Source organism: Manis javanica, chromosome 12 (genome assembly GCF_040802235.1).
Source record: "Manis javanica isolate MJ-LG chromosome 12, MJ_LKY, whole genome shotgun sequence".
NCBI classification, from domain to species: domain Eukaryota; kingdom Metazoa; phylum Chordata; class Mammalia; order Pholidota; family Manidae; genus Manis; species Manis javanica.
Genome location: NC_133167.1, coordinates 1,845,339 through 1,859,098, shown reverse-complemented (window position 1 = coordinate 1,859,098; position 13,760 = coordinate 1,845,339). Strand labels below are relative to the sequence as shown.

General features: G+C 58.4%; 1 protein-coding gene across 27 annotated transcripts in view; it reads right to left on the bottom strand.

Annotated features, from left to right (window-relative positions):
• The window catches only part of HDAC4 (histone deacetylase 4), a 281,717-nt gene that overhangs the window by 71,107 nt on the left and 196,850 nt on the right, over positions 1 to 13,760 (bottom strand). For all 27 annotated transcript variants that reach the window (XM_073217864.1, XM_073217865.1, XM_073217880.1 and 24 more), the window contains 2 exons: positions 13,074 to 13,195; positions 1,668 to 1,799 (listed from right to left, as the gene is read on the bottom strand). In XM_073217864.1, coding sequence (XP_073073965.1) covers positions 1,668 to 1,799; positions 13,074 to 13,195 — 254 coding nt within the window. The remainder of the gene's footprint in view (positions 1 to 1,667; positions 1,800 to 13,073; positions 13,196 to 13,760) is intronic.

Genomic DNA, 13,760 nt, shown 5'->3' with positions numbered 1-13,760 from the left:
CAGCTTCCCTGGCCCTGCAAAGCTTCCCGCCCTGCTTGGCTGGCCTCCTTAGGTCTGCACTCTCTCCAGGACACAAGCTGTACCACTGGGTGCGGCACGCGTGGCTTGTCAGCTGTCCCACACCGGGCAGTCTGATCTCATCACGTGCACACAGCCGGGTGTGACTCATGGCAGCAGCAAGCAGTTACGGGTGGACGACATGAGCACTTGATCCCACGCTCTGAAAGAGGCCTGCTGATGATTTGGTAGCACCACCTGTGTGGCTTGGAATAAAACCAGGTGGCTCATCGGTCCGCTGGCGCTGTAGCCCACGCAGGGCGCTCCCCGAACAGAACAGGGCTGTATCTATGTTTAGACGCGTTTTAACTGCGATTCCCTAAGCCACGTGGAATCACCCGTTGTTGAAACTTAGTGGGACTTCTGATGGCAGTATTTCCTCATCCCTTTAGACAAGGCCTCTCATGGGTCAGCCAGAGGGGATAAGACAGTGACGGGATGTGGTTCCCAGGGTTATTACGTCAATCCACAGATATCCCAAGGCAGGCGTTGCACAGCAGGGCTGAAGAAGCCTGGAGTCTGGCGGGACAGGGTGCACAGCCCCTGCATGGCTGCAGGTCAGGCGGCAGCCAGAGCCCTCACCTACCCCGGACGCCCAGAGGCTCACAGCAGAGTGTGGGAGAGGTGCTGAGCTCTTACTCACGGAGCCCACTGCCTCCCTGGAGGTGGCACTGAGGACTGCCACTCAGGGCCTTGCCTTTCACATCAAACACTTAGCTCTGTGCACACACGTTCCTCCTGTTCTAAGCAGCCCCGTTAGCTCGGTGCTGACACCAGGAACAGGACATGTGCCCTCAGGGCATGGGGCTGAGCTCTCAGGACAGGGTGCACCTGAGGAAGTGCTCTGGTGCAAGGGTGTACCTCAAGGCGGGCCACCTTGGGAAGTGGGTGCGCCCCTGGAGTGGGGTGTGCCCTCTGAAGTAAGGTGCACCCTCAGGGTGGGCGTGTCTTCAGACAGGGCAACCACAGGAAGTGGCTTCGCCTGGTGGGTGTACTTCTGCGTGTCCACCACCAGATGGGGGCCGAGAGCAAGGCACACGCTAGGAGAAAGCCAAGGCGGCTGGCTGGCTGGCTCCCTCCCTTCCTTCCTCCCGTCCAGCAGCCCACCTGCCACTCTGCCAGGGAGATTTTAATGCTCCCCAGGGGTCCTGAGATTGTGCAATGGGCAAGGGAGCACGTCAGGAACATGTGACTCACCACTAATAGGGCAGGACTGGTTAAGAACCCTGCCTTAGCAGACACCTCAAAATTCCTGTAAACATCCAGTGCAATGTCACACTGGCTGCTCTCGGTGTACCTGGGCCCATCAATACCAGCTTCTAGTGACAGATCCCTGCAGGGGCACCACCTGGGGCTCTCAGAGACCCACCCTGAAAGCACTGTGGGGATACGGTGGCCATGCAGAGATGCAGGTCTCAGAGGGGCTAAGGGAATCACCACAGCAGCAGAGCCTCACGGAGGGCAGCAGGTGGGGGCAGTGGGTGGGGACAGCAGAGCCTCACGGAGAGCAGCAGGTGGGGGCAGTGGGTGGGGGCAGCAGAGCCTCATGGAAGGCAGCAGGTGGGGCAATGGGTGGGGGCAGTGGGATGTTAACTACTCAGCTGACATACCTGTGACATCCAAGGGACGCTTTTTAAGAGCAGTAACCACTGGCCCATCTTTCCTGCGTAACAGGGGGCTGCTCCGTCTTTCAGCCACCTTCTGCTTTAGCCTGGACCGTAATTTCAGGTTTGGTTCAGAAGCTGCGTGGAAAGGAGATGCCGTTACTGCCAGGCAGATGTAGCTGGGATCAAGGTATCTCGTTAGTGGTTTAAAAATGTGTATGCTGGGTGGGTATTTGCCTAGCGTGGGTGTCATTCCAGGGCAGGAAAGCAGCGCCCCTGAGCCCTGTGTGCAGGGCAGTTTCAGTCTCGTCACGAGTCCCAGGTAACAGGTAAAATACACCCGATGCCTCTGGCTGAATTTCTCCAGACCCAGGTTATGTGTGAGTTGGAGGTACCAGCGAAAGTAACGCTGTTACTGTGTTTTACCAGCAGTGGGGAGAAAACAATCAAGGGCGGCTCAGGGCTTTGGCCCCAGAATGGTACTGTGACTTCTGCATTAGCCACCTCCCTGCTCACTGTGTATCAAAATATGGGGTAACGACCCATAAGCACCTGCCTACTTGCGCTCCTAGAGCGCAAGGCCAAGAGGGTGCCGTGGCCAGAACCGCCTGAGGAGGGCTAGCCAGCCAGCTTTCCACACCTGCGTGCTGGTGAGCACCCAGCTCTCGGTGGCCACCTGACCACACGGCACAGGTGTTTTGGCTTGGTTTGGTTAGGTTATGAGCTCTGCTTGTGTGGACAGAGCCATTTGCAAATCTGCAACTTGAAGCCCACAGTGCTCCGGAGATCGCCGGGACTGCCCCCAACCAGCTGAGTTGCACACCTGGGGGGCAGGCGCGCCTTGGGACGCGCGGCGCTCTGGTGAGGCTGCCTGGGGGAGGGCTGCCTCACTGCGTCAGGCTGCCCCGTCTGTGCTCCCGGCACAGGCTCTCCAGCCACGTGAGGCCATCAGCTCTCAGTGAGGACGACAGGAAGCCTGCTGTGGAGACGTGTGAGTTCTGAAGTCCTACTTGACTGCTTTCAAGCCTCTACTACTTGTACATTTACAAATTTGTGAGTTTTTACCCCCTAATCAGCAAATCCTGCTGTTTTTAATCTTTCTGGAACAAGAATTTCATTGCTCTCTAGAGCAACAAGCAATACGAATGAGTTTCCTGGACTCAGAGTAAAGATGGTCGGAGTTACGAGAATCAGGCACACGCGCATCTCCTGGCCGCGGTGACGCCACCCTCTGGGGAGCACGGGGAGACGGGCCGGTGAGTTCTGGGTGACCCCGAAAGAGGCTGCGTGGCTAAGAGCAGCTGCTCTGTGGGCCCTGGAAGCAGGAGGAAGAAGCAGGCCACCTAAATGGAGCCTCCCACGCTTTTCCAGCTGTGGCACCCGCTCTGGAGGGCACCCACAGGGCAGACGCCCATCCGGCCTCGCAGAGCTCAAAGTGAGCAAGCACTCGCTGATGACCAGGAGCATTCAACCGCCAAACAGCCTTCCCAGCAGCCTACAGAGGCCACTGCTAATGTTTTTAATGCTTATCTTGAGATCACTGAAGGTTCACGTGTTTTATTCATTTCTGTTTTTCTTATCATTATCTAAAGAGAGAAAAAAGCCCCAACTCTACCTATTAACAGGCAAGAAAACAATGGCTCTTCTCCTACCACCAGTCTCGGCTGGAACGACTCCAGGCCCAGAGACTGTCTGTCCACCCCGGGACAGAAGCTGCCGCCACGGGGAGAAGTGGCTTTGGAGCGTCCAGGGCAGCATAGGCCCCATCAGAGGCAGCTCGTCGGCCCCTGACCCTGCCGTGGGGTCCCCTTTCTGTGGTGGCCCTGATGTGGTAGCAGGAGGAGGTGTGTGGGTGGTATGGTGGTACTGGGTCACCCCAGGGCCAGCGCCTGGGCCTCCCCCAGTCCCTGAAGGTCATTCTGCATCAGTGCACCTGCTGACCGACATCGCTGGCCAGGTCATAGGCTGGGCAGCCACACTGTCCCTCGCCCACCCCCTGCATCCCCCAAGGACCCAGGCTCCTGGCGTGGCCTCAGCCTACAGGACAGGCCCCACGCCCTGGACAGCCGCTGCTGCTGGTCATCAGCCCTCCCCAACCCCCACGCCCTCCCCATGGCACAGAGCAGCGGGGTCGCCGCCTGAAAGCACTTTGCTCGTTTCTTTTCTTCCTGCTCCCCCCTCCTCCCTTTCCAACCCCTCAGCACTTGAACACAGAATTCACAAACACCCGAAGGATCTGCCCACCACCCTTATCCTGGGTGGACTCAGTGGTGCTCATCCTGCAAAGCGGGACTCAACACAGGGCTCATTGCCCTCCCTGCATGGCCCCAACCCATGCAGAGCCCAGGGCCAAATGGACACCGGGAGCCCTGTGCTCAAGATGTAAAGAATTTCACTCCGACGATGACAGAGCATCGCCAAGCGGGGGCCCTGCCTGCAGCAGGGTTTGAAGCACAAGGGGGCCCCCTGCACCTCATGGGCACTGCCTGGGGCCGGCTGAGGCCAGGGCCCTCCCATCCCTCCAGACCAACTCCTGTGGAACATGCCGGCACGGGCACCGGGAGGAAAGGGGGGCAGCCTCCTCCCAGGGAGCCGCCTGCCCCACCAGCTTCCAGGTCCAGGTTCTCCCTACGGTCGCCGCTGTGTGGGGAGGGGGCGTGACTGTGGCTCAAGGGCCCCACTCCTCCTGCCCTCCCACTCTCTGGCGGCCTCTGGTCCAGGGTCAAGCCCACGGAAACGAGTCATGCACACCCCTCAGAGCAGGAACAGTGACTTACCAGTGCAGCTGCTCGTAAGCGTACTTCTTGAAACTTGAAAATGTCTGTAACACCCAGACAGCCTGCATGGTGGCCAGAGCTTAGGACGCAGGCGAGTTGCCGCCCCCTGCCACAGGGGCAGCCAGTGAGCTTAGGGTGCACAGGCCCTGCCATAGCTCTGCCTGCACCTGAGGCCCTCAGACACATCCCTGCCAAGGCGGCCAAGGGCCATAAACACAGGATACACCTTGCTGCTTCTCACAGGGCTGCAGGCGACCTGGCAGACCCAGCGCGTACGTAAGGAGAATGGCACCCTAGGAGGGTTCCAGGTGAACAGACACAGCCTGCCTCTCCCGGGGAAGCTGTGGGGCCAGCGAGTTTCCTTCAAGGCAGCCACGTAGGTGACAGGTGGAGGATAAAGCCACCCCAGCCTCCATCTTAGAATTCGACTCCAGCCTCTGCACCTGCCCCTCATGGGCAGGAAGTGCCTCCAGGCTAGAGGTGGGCCCGTTCTTCACTCACCCTGACGCCCACACTCACTCCATGGGGCTCTGACTTCCGGAGACTTACAGCCCAGCTGCCCGCAGGGTGGGAACGTCTGAACTGCCTGATGGTCTGGTGGGGGAGGGGATGCAAGTGACCCTGGCTGTGCATGATCGGGAAGCAGTGCTGTCCTGGGGTCCAGCTCCATGCCTCTAGCTGGCGAGGAGGCAGAATGTGGGCAAGGAAGGATGCGTGGACGTTGCTGTGGCCCTGGCACGTGGACAGAGCACACAGTAAGTGCGGGCAGCCGCCCCTCCCTGAGATCTGGAAACGACAGCCAGGGGAACAGCGCAGCCACGGGACAAAGCGGAGTGTTAAAAGATGACTTCAAGAAAAAGTTGAGAAACTTGGTAAATGGGAGTGAAAAGGCCCAACATCTAATTTAAATAATGCCCAGAGAGGACAGAGCAGAGAAAATTGCAGACGTGACTGAGACACGCCACTCCCCAGAGGGAGGCCTGGGGCCCGGGTGGCCACGGACCACAGCCCAGGCCGGGCAGGCGCCGTGCGCTGTCCGGACTCTGGGGCCGGCATCAGCCCCGAGCAGTGCTGGACCCACGACAGCCGCCCTGAGGCCGAGATAAGATCGGAGGCTCCCGAAGGAGCGCGACTCCTGCATCCAGCCGCCTCGCCGATCAGGTGGGGGCCCGAATGGAGGCGTTACCAGCAAAGACCCTCAAAATGTGTCCCGCGCACTACTTCTCAGAAAGCTACCGGACACGTGCCCGACCAAAACGAAGGGCAGAACCCAAGGATGAAGCAGCAGTGGAGTCAGGGAAGGAGGCAGGTGCCCGGGGACACCGGTGGGGCTGCAGGAAGGGCCACGCAGCCAAGCAGGAAAGGCTCCCCGTCTGCCAGAAGGTGCGGCGGAATTAATGACGTACAGAGAACGAAGCAAATGTGAAAGAATGACTTAAGGAAAGCCAGTTCCATGAGAGTCGGGGCAGCCACAGCGCGCTGTTTACGTGGGCACCCTATACCTCATCTGTCCTGACGAGGGCGGGGTGATTCCTGCCGTGTCTTGCAGGGCTCTTTCATTCATGCACATTTACTCTGATAATAAAAAAGCTGTGCAAGGACGAACGGCAGACAGGAATATAATTTTTGTAGCACACATGTCAGAGCCAGGATCGATATGAACATATAAAGCATGACTGCGAAGCAACACAAAAACACTCAGCGGAGAAGCGGAAAGAGGAACTGCCAGTAAACACGCTCCCCTGAACACCAATGGGCTCTGCCCACGTGCTAGCATGGTTCTGGACGCTGGGCACAAGGGCTGGACAAGAAAGACACACCTGGCAGGACCCTGAGCTCCGCGGCATGGCCACACTGCACCCCAGGACTTCAGTCCCAGGGTCTCCCGTGTGGTGCCCGGCCCCTGCTGGCACAGCTCCCATTCCACCAGAACACATGAAACAGACACCCACGTCACTACAGCGACGGCACCACCACTGAAACATCGAAGGGAGCCTGTTCTCGCCCTTCCGATCGGCAAGAACGGACTGTGGTCATGCCCCTCAGGGACGGGGGTACTGGACTCTCACGAGCTGCCAGTGGCATTTGAAAATACACATACCCTTTGAACTGGCAGTTCCATCTTTAGGAATCTATCCTACAGAAACACTAGCACAAGTGCCCGTATTTGTTGGCAAAATAAAAACTCAAAAACAGTTATATAATATCCATATACTGCAATACAGAACAATATACACTGAAATGGAATGGTACTCATGATACAGTATCAGTTGAAAAAGTTACAGGACAAAACACGAAGCAGTTATTTTTGTTAACTAAAAGGCAACTGTGCACACACACCGCACACAGACACACACCCCTGCACGGAGGCACAGAAAACATCTGGACAGATAGGTACCAAGTTAATAGCAGCAGCTGCCTCTGGGAAGTAGGTTCAGGATGTACGCATTTAGTTTGCTATAAGCATGTTACTTATGTAACTTTTTAACAAGGGAAAAAGCATTCTACATGTGGCTTAAAGGCATGTGTTTTTCTACACCCTCTACCCTGCCCAGTCAGTGTCTCAATAGCTTATTTCAGTTGGCCATCAAGCTCAGTGTGGTTATACCGCTGAACAGTGAAATATGAGTATTTGAAAAAGATGTTTACCATCTAACTGTCTTCTTCACATTAGAAGCTCGAGTCTGATGTCAAAGTTTGGAGGCTGGAACACAGGACAACGTGCGAGCCAGGTTCTTGATAAGGAAGCTGCCTAGTATTCAACCATGCTTGCCATCTCTAGAAGTTTCTTTAGAAAAGCACAGCAAAGCCTTTTTAAGCCTCTGAACACACAGAGATCCGTTCTTCTAAGAGCACAAAGTCAGCGGAAGATTGCCGACCACAAAAGCCCCCGAGGCCCTGAGGGAGCGGCCCGCCTGACAGCTGGACGCTCTGCTGGCCTGCACTCCTTGGCGCTGCGCCAGGAGCACCATTCTTGCTCGAAGGCCGCTGAGAAAGGGCAGATCCCACTGGCCCTGGCCCTGGCACTGAGCAGGGGGCCAAAAGGCCCTGGGTGCTTGTGCCCCAAGGGAGAAGCGCAGGGTGCGGCCGGTGGATTCTCGCCCGTGCTGCGGGCTGTCACCACACCAGGACAAGATGCAGACCACTCAGCAATCGGCATTGCCTGTGGGTGAAACAGCCACTCCCAAATGCGGAGCTGGGCATCCCGGGTGAAGACACAGCCCTGCCCTTCTTCCTGGCAACTGGTTTTCTCTCCACGCTGACGTGAAGTCAGCTTCCCATAATACCCAGTTCACTGGCATGTAGGGGAAAATTCATTTACTTATGGATGTTTTGTGGCTACGGGGCAGAAGTAACCCACCCTGGTACTCCCCAGGCTATGCCCGCAGCTTCACCTCTGGCAGACCTCAGGGCAGGAAGCCCTGCTGGGCTGCAGGCTCTGGAAAGGGGCCCTGGGACCAGAGGCCAGCACAGTGGGCCAGGGCCTCCCAGGAGACTCAAGACAGTCCGATCTGCTCGGCCATACTGCAGTCAACGCCCAGCCCTCCCTGCACCAGCCCGGGCTCCCTTCCGCCCGGCCCCCCAGGTCCACCCTGATGCTTGCCTTGGGTCTGGACCCTGTAGTCCACCTGCTCCTGTGGGACTGGAGGCCACTGCGAACCGTGGCCTGTCCTCACCTGCTCTGGTGGCGCAGGGCCCGGGGCGTGCTCAACAAACGCCAAGTACAGCAGGGAAACAGGCAGGGAGGCCTGTGCTGTTCTGGCTCGGGCCCTCTGCACTGCCGAGGCAGCACCCTAGGGAGACAGGCCTTGCTAGGCCCTCCTGGGACAGCGGGGAAACCAAATCTGGATCCCAGCTTACTGGGAGTGGGCATGGTGGGTAGGCCCAGCATCCACGAGGGTCCCTGCCAGCTGCTAATGGGCACGCGTGCTCTCCCCATCATGGAATTTGCTCTGGGGCACTGGGGGCTGTGGGAAGAACCATGAGTGCCACTGCTCCCCGCGCAGCATGACGGGAGAGTCAGGGGGATTTTCAGTGACTGGACTGGGTAAAAAGGTGAAATGTGATGACCCACAAGCACTCTGATGGCAGTACAGGTATACCACTGACAGGACACAGACAGGGAGGGAGACCCACAGGGAACGGGGAGGGGAGCCCCCACCCAGGCCCCGCCCCACCAGGCACCAGGCTCCGCCTCCTGCTCTGCAGCCACACATCCTGACCCCGCCCCCTCCAACCTGCCTATCATGCAGGCGGTACAGTCACGGGTCTGCAATCAACTGAACACCCTTGGAAGTCACCGCACAGTACCTTACCGATGGGCAAGCATGCTCAGCGAGGCTGCCTTCCCAGGGCACTGGAAGGTGAGGGCTGGCCTCCCCTAAGAGCTCTGCCTCGCCCAACAAAGAAGGGAACCGTCCTGTTTCCCCCATCTCATTTCCTGGAAACAGCTGCAGACTCGGGCCATCAGGGCCAGGGGGTACAGAGCGAGGTGGGTGTTCCAGAAGGAAGAGCCAGAGGGGCCCCTGCTACGGGGACGAATCCAGGCTGGCAGCTGAGTGTCTCCAGCCCAGTGCCCAGACTGGTGCAAGGACGATAGGGACCTTGGTGCCCTGAGCCGGCCCGGCCTGCCCCCATGTCACACCCGGCTGGGGGCTGCACCTGCACTCAGTGTGGTGATTCTCCACGGGGCCCAGGAGAGAGACTCCTCAGGAGCACCAGCTGGGCTGTGCTTCCTCAAACGATGGGAGGACAATCTCCACGGGGGCCAGCTGGCCCGGTGTCCTGCTGGGGGAGAGTCCACTGCCAGGATGCCGTGTCCGAGGAGCCTCCGAGGCTGCCCCGGACAGTGGGGGCCATGCAGGGCACAGCTTCCAGGGCTGAGGTTCCTGCTGCCACCAGCATGTGGGAAGAGGATGGTGGGTGATGACAGGGTTTGTTTTGTTCCTGTCTTGTTTCATTAATCAAAAGTCACAGAAGATGGCAATTTAAGAGTCATAAAAAATTCACAGCGGCTAATACCTTAGAACACATTAACATGAAGATGCTACCAGACAAAAAATCCCCGAATATGACAAAACTCAGTTTGCTTTTAAAAGTGGAAAAGCACCCTCCCTCCAGCCCAGCCATGGACTCCAGTGCTTCGCTGGACTGCAGGCGCTGGCCAAGTGGCGGTGGCCCGCTGACGTCAGGGGGCATGGTGGTCGGTGATGTGGGACACTTCCCGGATGTCTTCATGCCTCAATCTGAAGATACTCAGAAATTCAGAGTGGGGTGGTTGTTCCGGGTGGTCCAGGAGCAGCAGTGCGAAGGGGCAGATGCCACCTCACCTGCTCCACACCGTAGAGGCAACGAGCCCGGCCACATCCCAGTGGGAGGTGGTGATGCCCTCTGTCAATCACGGGGGTGGGAACTGGTCTCGGGCTGGCGCCTGGATTCAGCAGGTGGGTGCTCGGGTGGTGAACACCAGCCAGGAGCTGGGACATGAGTCCTGAAACCCAGCAGAGCAGGGCGCACCCTGCCGGCCAGACCTGGCTGTGAATTCTGGCTGTGAATGTCGGGAGTTTGTTTCAGCGCGCGGCCTTCCCCAAGGGGGTCCCTGAGGAAATGGCCGGGGAGTGCTCAGTCTGGCAGAAATCGGTGGTTGGGTGGTGAAAGGGCCCAGGGCCTCCTAACAGCCTGGCCCACAGGAGCAGACCCTGCAGCCAGGCCACCTCTGAGCACGCAGCAAACGTGGCCTTGGTCACCCCTCAGTCCTGGCAGGTGGGTGCTTACAGCTGGCAGAACTCCAGGAGACACATGAAGCTTCCCCCACATGGCAGCTGAGGAGTGGGGCGCCGCCCAGCCGGGCCCCGCCGACGGGTCCCGAGGAGGCAAGGGCTCGGAGAGTCCAGGCACTCTTCTCTTGAGACGGGGCAGGAGCAAACGCCACCCACAGGCCCCCAAGGAACAGGCACGTGCGGGCGACAGTGTGGCCACGCATTTCACACGTGTGCACATAGTATGACTGCCCATCAGCCAGAGAGGTGGGCAAACTGTGTGCAAGGTCAGCATCAGTTAGGGCGAAATCAAAATCATGGGATTTCAAGTGTCTATCACATTTACTAAAGATCACTGATTTAATTCATTTAAAGCATTCTGTAACTCAAATTCCATTTTTTGAAATCTCACATTATGGAGCCTGCAGAGATGCACAGATGTAAATCATTTAGCATCAGCAGCGTCAAGTGGGAGAGCAGAAGCCTCTGGGGGGATGCAGGACACCTGACTGCACACTGTTCCCTGAAGTGCTTATACAGTTCCTCTGAAATCCTCACATTATTAGTATTAATGTGCAAGTGATATCTTTTTAAAAACTTAATAATGCGGATGAGTTCTTAATTAAGTTCTGTGCATTTCCAAAAGCACGTCCCGAAGTATGGGGAGGAGCCCAGCAGCTCCCAGGGAAGCTTGCCTGGGGTCAGCACTGTGGCCCCAGGTTCATGGCAAACGGTGCCTCAGGCTTTGCTTCCAGGAGTCCCAGTGGGAGAGCAGACCAGCACGGAGCCACAACCACAGAAACAAGACCAAAAGGGCCTTGGGCACAAAGATCATAGCCCCCTAGCCCACATCCGGAGTCTTCCAGGGACCTTTGCTGCCAGTGTTCTGGGCCAGGTTCCGTGGGTCCTAACAGGAGCCGGCCTCCGGGTGGGCAGACCTTGCTTGCTCGGTTGAGGGGAAGAGCCATTCCCAGTGAGCACTCTGCCCGTGTTCTGTTTGGAGCTGGGGGTGTGAGCACATGCAGGGGGCTGCTTCGGGCCAGATGGGGAGGTGACATCATTGCCCTTCCCTGGGGCCCCAGGGAGAAGAGTTGGAAGTGTTTTCCAGCATGGCAAGGGCCCTTAGCGAGAGGTGGATGGCCCTGCTGGGTGACCAGGCCCTCAGCCCCCTGCTTCCTCCTGTGCCATGCTGGCTGCACCCAGGGCAGGAGGAAGTGGGCATCTGGCCCCATTTTGCTGATGGGAAACAGGCCAGGAGAACCAGGGACCTGTCACAGAGAGCCACAGAACTCATGGAAGATCCAGACCAAGCCCAGCGGGGAGCCCACGGCCTCCGCCCCCGACCCCCTCATGCCCTCAGAGAGAGGGTAGCTCCCTGCTCCTGTCATTCCAGGACCAGGGCCCTGGGGCAGGCGCGTTCTGTGCCTCTGGGCCCCAGGGTGTCTCTCTGGGCAGTGTGCCTGCTGCTCACCGTGACACGTTTGCTGATTTAGGGTGGCTGACCCAGCACCCGTCTCCCGAAAGGGGGGTGGTGTAGGGGTCAATTCAGGGGACGTGGCCCAGGTTCCTTTCTATGGAGCCCGCAGGCTCTCTCTGGTGAAACCTGAGACCCTTCTCGGCAGCTACAGGGGTGAGAACCCCACATTCAAACAGAAAAGACAAGCTCTGCACTCACTTTCAGCAAGTAAGGGCTTCAAGCCAAACCAGAGCCCTGCCCATGTCTGCAGGACCCTCCGGCTGCCTCGGAGGGTCTCTGCCCACCCCTCTAACACCCTGGTCAAGGCTCCAGGGCCCAGCATCAGTGCCATGGCTAACTGATGGGGCAATGCCCCTCACACCCCTGGGACGCTGGTCAGGCCCTCCTCCAACTTCCAGTTCAGGGTCTGGGGTCCACTCTCTGTGTGCCACCCCGAGTCCTCTCGGGCACAGCTCTGCCTACTGAGAGGCCCCAGGGCTTCTCAGACATTAGGACAGGCTGGCAGGTGCCTCAGCCCCATGCCCCAGTGCCTAACCACAAGGGTGAAGAGCCATGTGGAGCTGCTCTAAAGCATTTTGGTAAGACAAAATGTGTGTTTATGATAGAAAAACCTTGCCAGAGGCCTCATTTCCGTGAAGCGGTGTGCCCCAGGGCCCCTGCCGCCCTGCCACCCGGGCTCGGCCTGCTGCTCCTGGGACCGGGGCACGCCCCCCTCCAGGCCTGCCACAGCTCAGGCCCACACCCAGGGGGACAAGGCCCCAGAAGGCCCTCCCACTCTGGCTCTGCCCCTCCATCCCCGTGCACTGCCCACAGCCGTGCTGCTCTTTCCTAAAAGCCACTGCCCACTGAGGCCATCATGAGCACTGGAGAAAGTCCAGGAGAGCCACACCCGTCTGAACACCCTGTCCCTCTGGCTCGTAACAGACGCTGCCCACAGCCCTGAGGTGCCTGCCTGCAGGACACGGTGCGTTTCTTTCTCGTACAGATGTCCCTTCGCGTTGGGGCCCCCACTGACTGGCTGGCTGGTCACCTGGAGGCCCACTACCAGGAGCTGCTGTGTCCATGCGCCCACCGCAGGATGCTTTGGGCCGGAACACTGTGCGGCACACTGACAGAAGAGGAGTAAACCGGAACGCTGTCTAAACTTGAGCTGGAGTTTTAGAAATTAGGGGTGCATATATGAGGTGTACTGCCTGAGATGTGAATGATAGGGGATGCCTGAGAATTAAATCCATTTTAAAATGATGCCCTAATAAATAAAGCAAATACTTAAAAGCCAGAGGAGAATACTCTCTCTGAATGCAGAATTTCAGAGTGGCTCAGCACCTGGGGAGTGCGAGGCACCCGTTTAGAGCCCCACCTGTCCCCCCCAGGGCAACAGCAAAGCCAGGACACTGACCTGTTTTACGGAGAGGAAAGTCGTCTTTGGCGTCATACATGCCCAGGACCGGGTGATTGTAGGAGGCTGACACACCGCTCTGGGGCGGGGAGCTCTGGTCCAGGGAGCTATGCTGAGTTTTCCTGGAGAGAGCAGGCAAAGACAGGCTTCATTGGCTGGGGGCAGGGCCTCCAAAGCCCGACTAGCTGTCCCCGTCCCATTCCCTCTGAGCGCCTTGGGGCAAGGCTGACAAACTAGCAGCAACACTGAGCAAGGAGGGCGCAAACGCTGCTGGCCACCACCAGCCCGGCTGCAGCGCTGGGGGAGCAGGGCCCCGGGTGGCCCCTGGCCCGGGGCTCGGGGTGCGCTCTGGCTACCGGAGCTGCCTATCCGCAGGGTGCAGGGGCGGAGCAGAAGGGTGGGCTCGTGTGTAAGGAACCAAGGGCTGTGGCTGGAGGTGGCAGAGATCTGTGGCGCACTCTGGGAACGAGGGCTGGCGGTGCTTGCACCACGTGGGGACTCCTCTTCAGCAGAAACGGTGCCACTTCATGCGTGTCTTTACCGGGACAAAATTGCCCTGTCATTTCCCCTTCCCAGGGGAGGGACAGGGTGCCAGCAATTAACACCTTCTGCCCTGGGAGTTGGTCTATGAAATCTATCTCCTCCGAACAGACAAGCAAGACTCAAAATCCTTAGAGTGGCTTGACA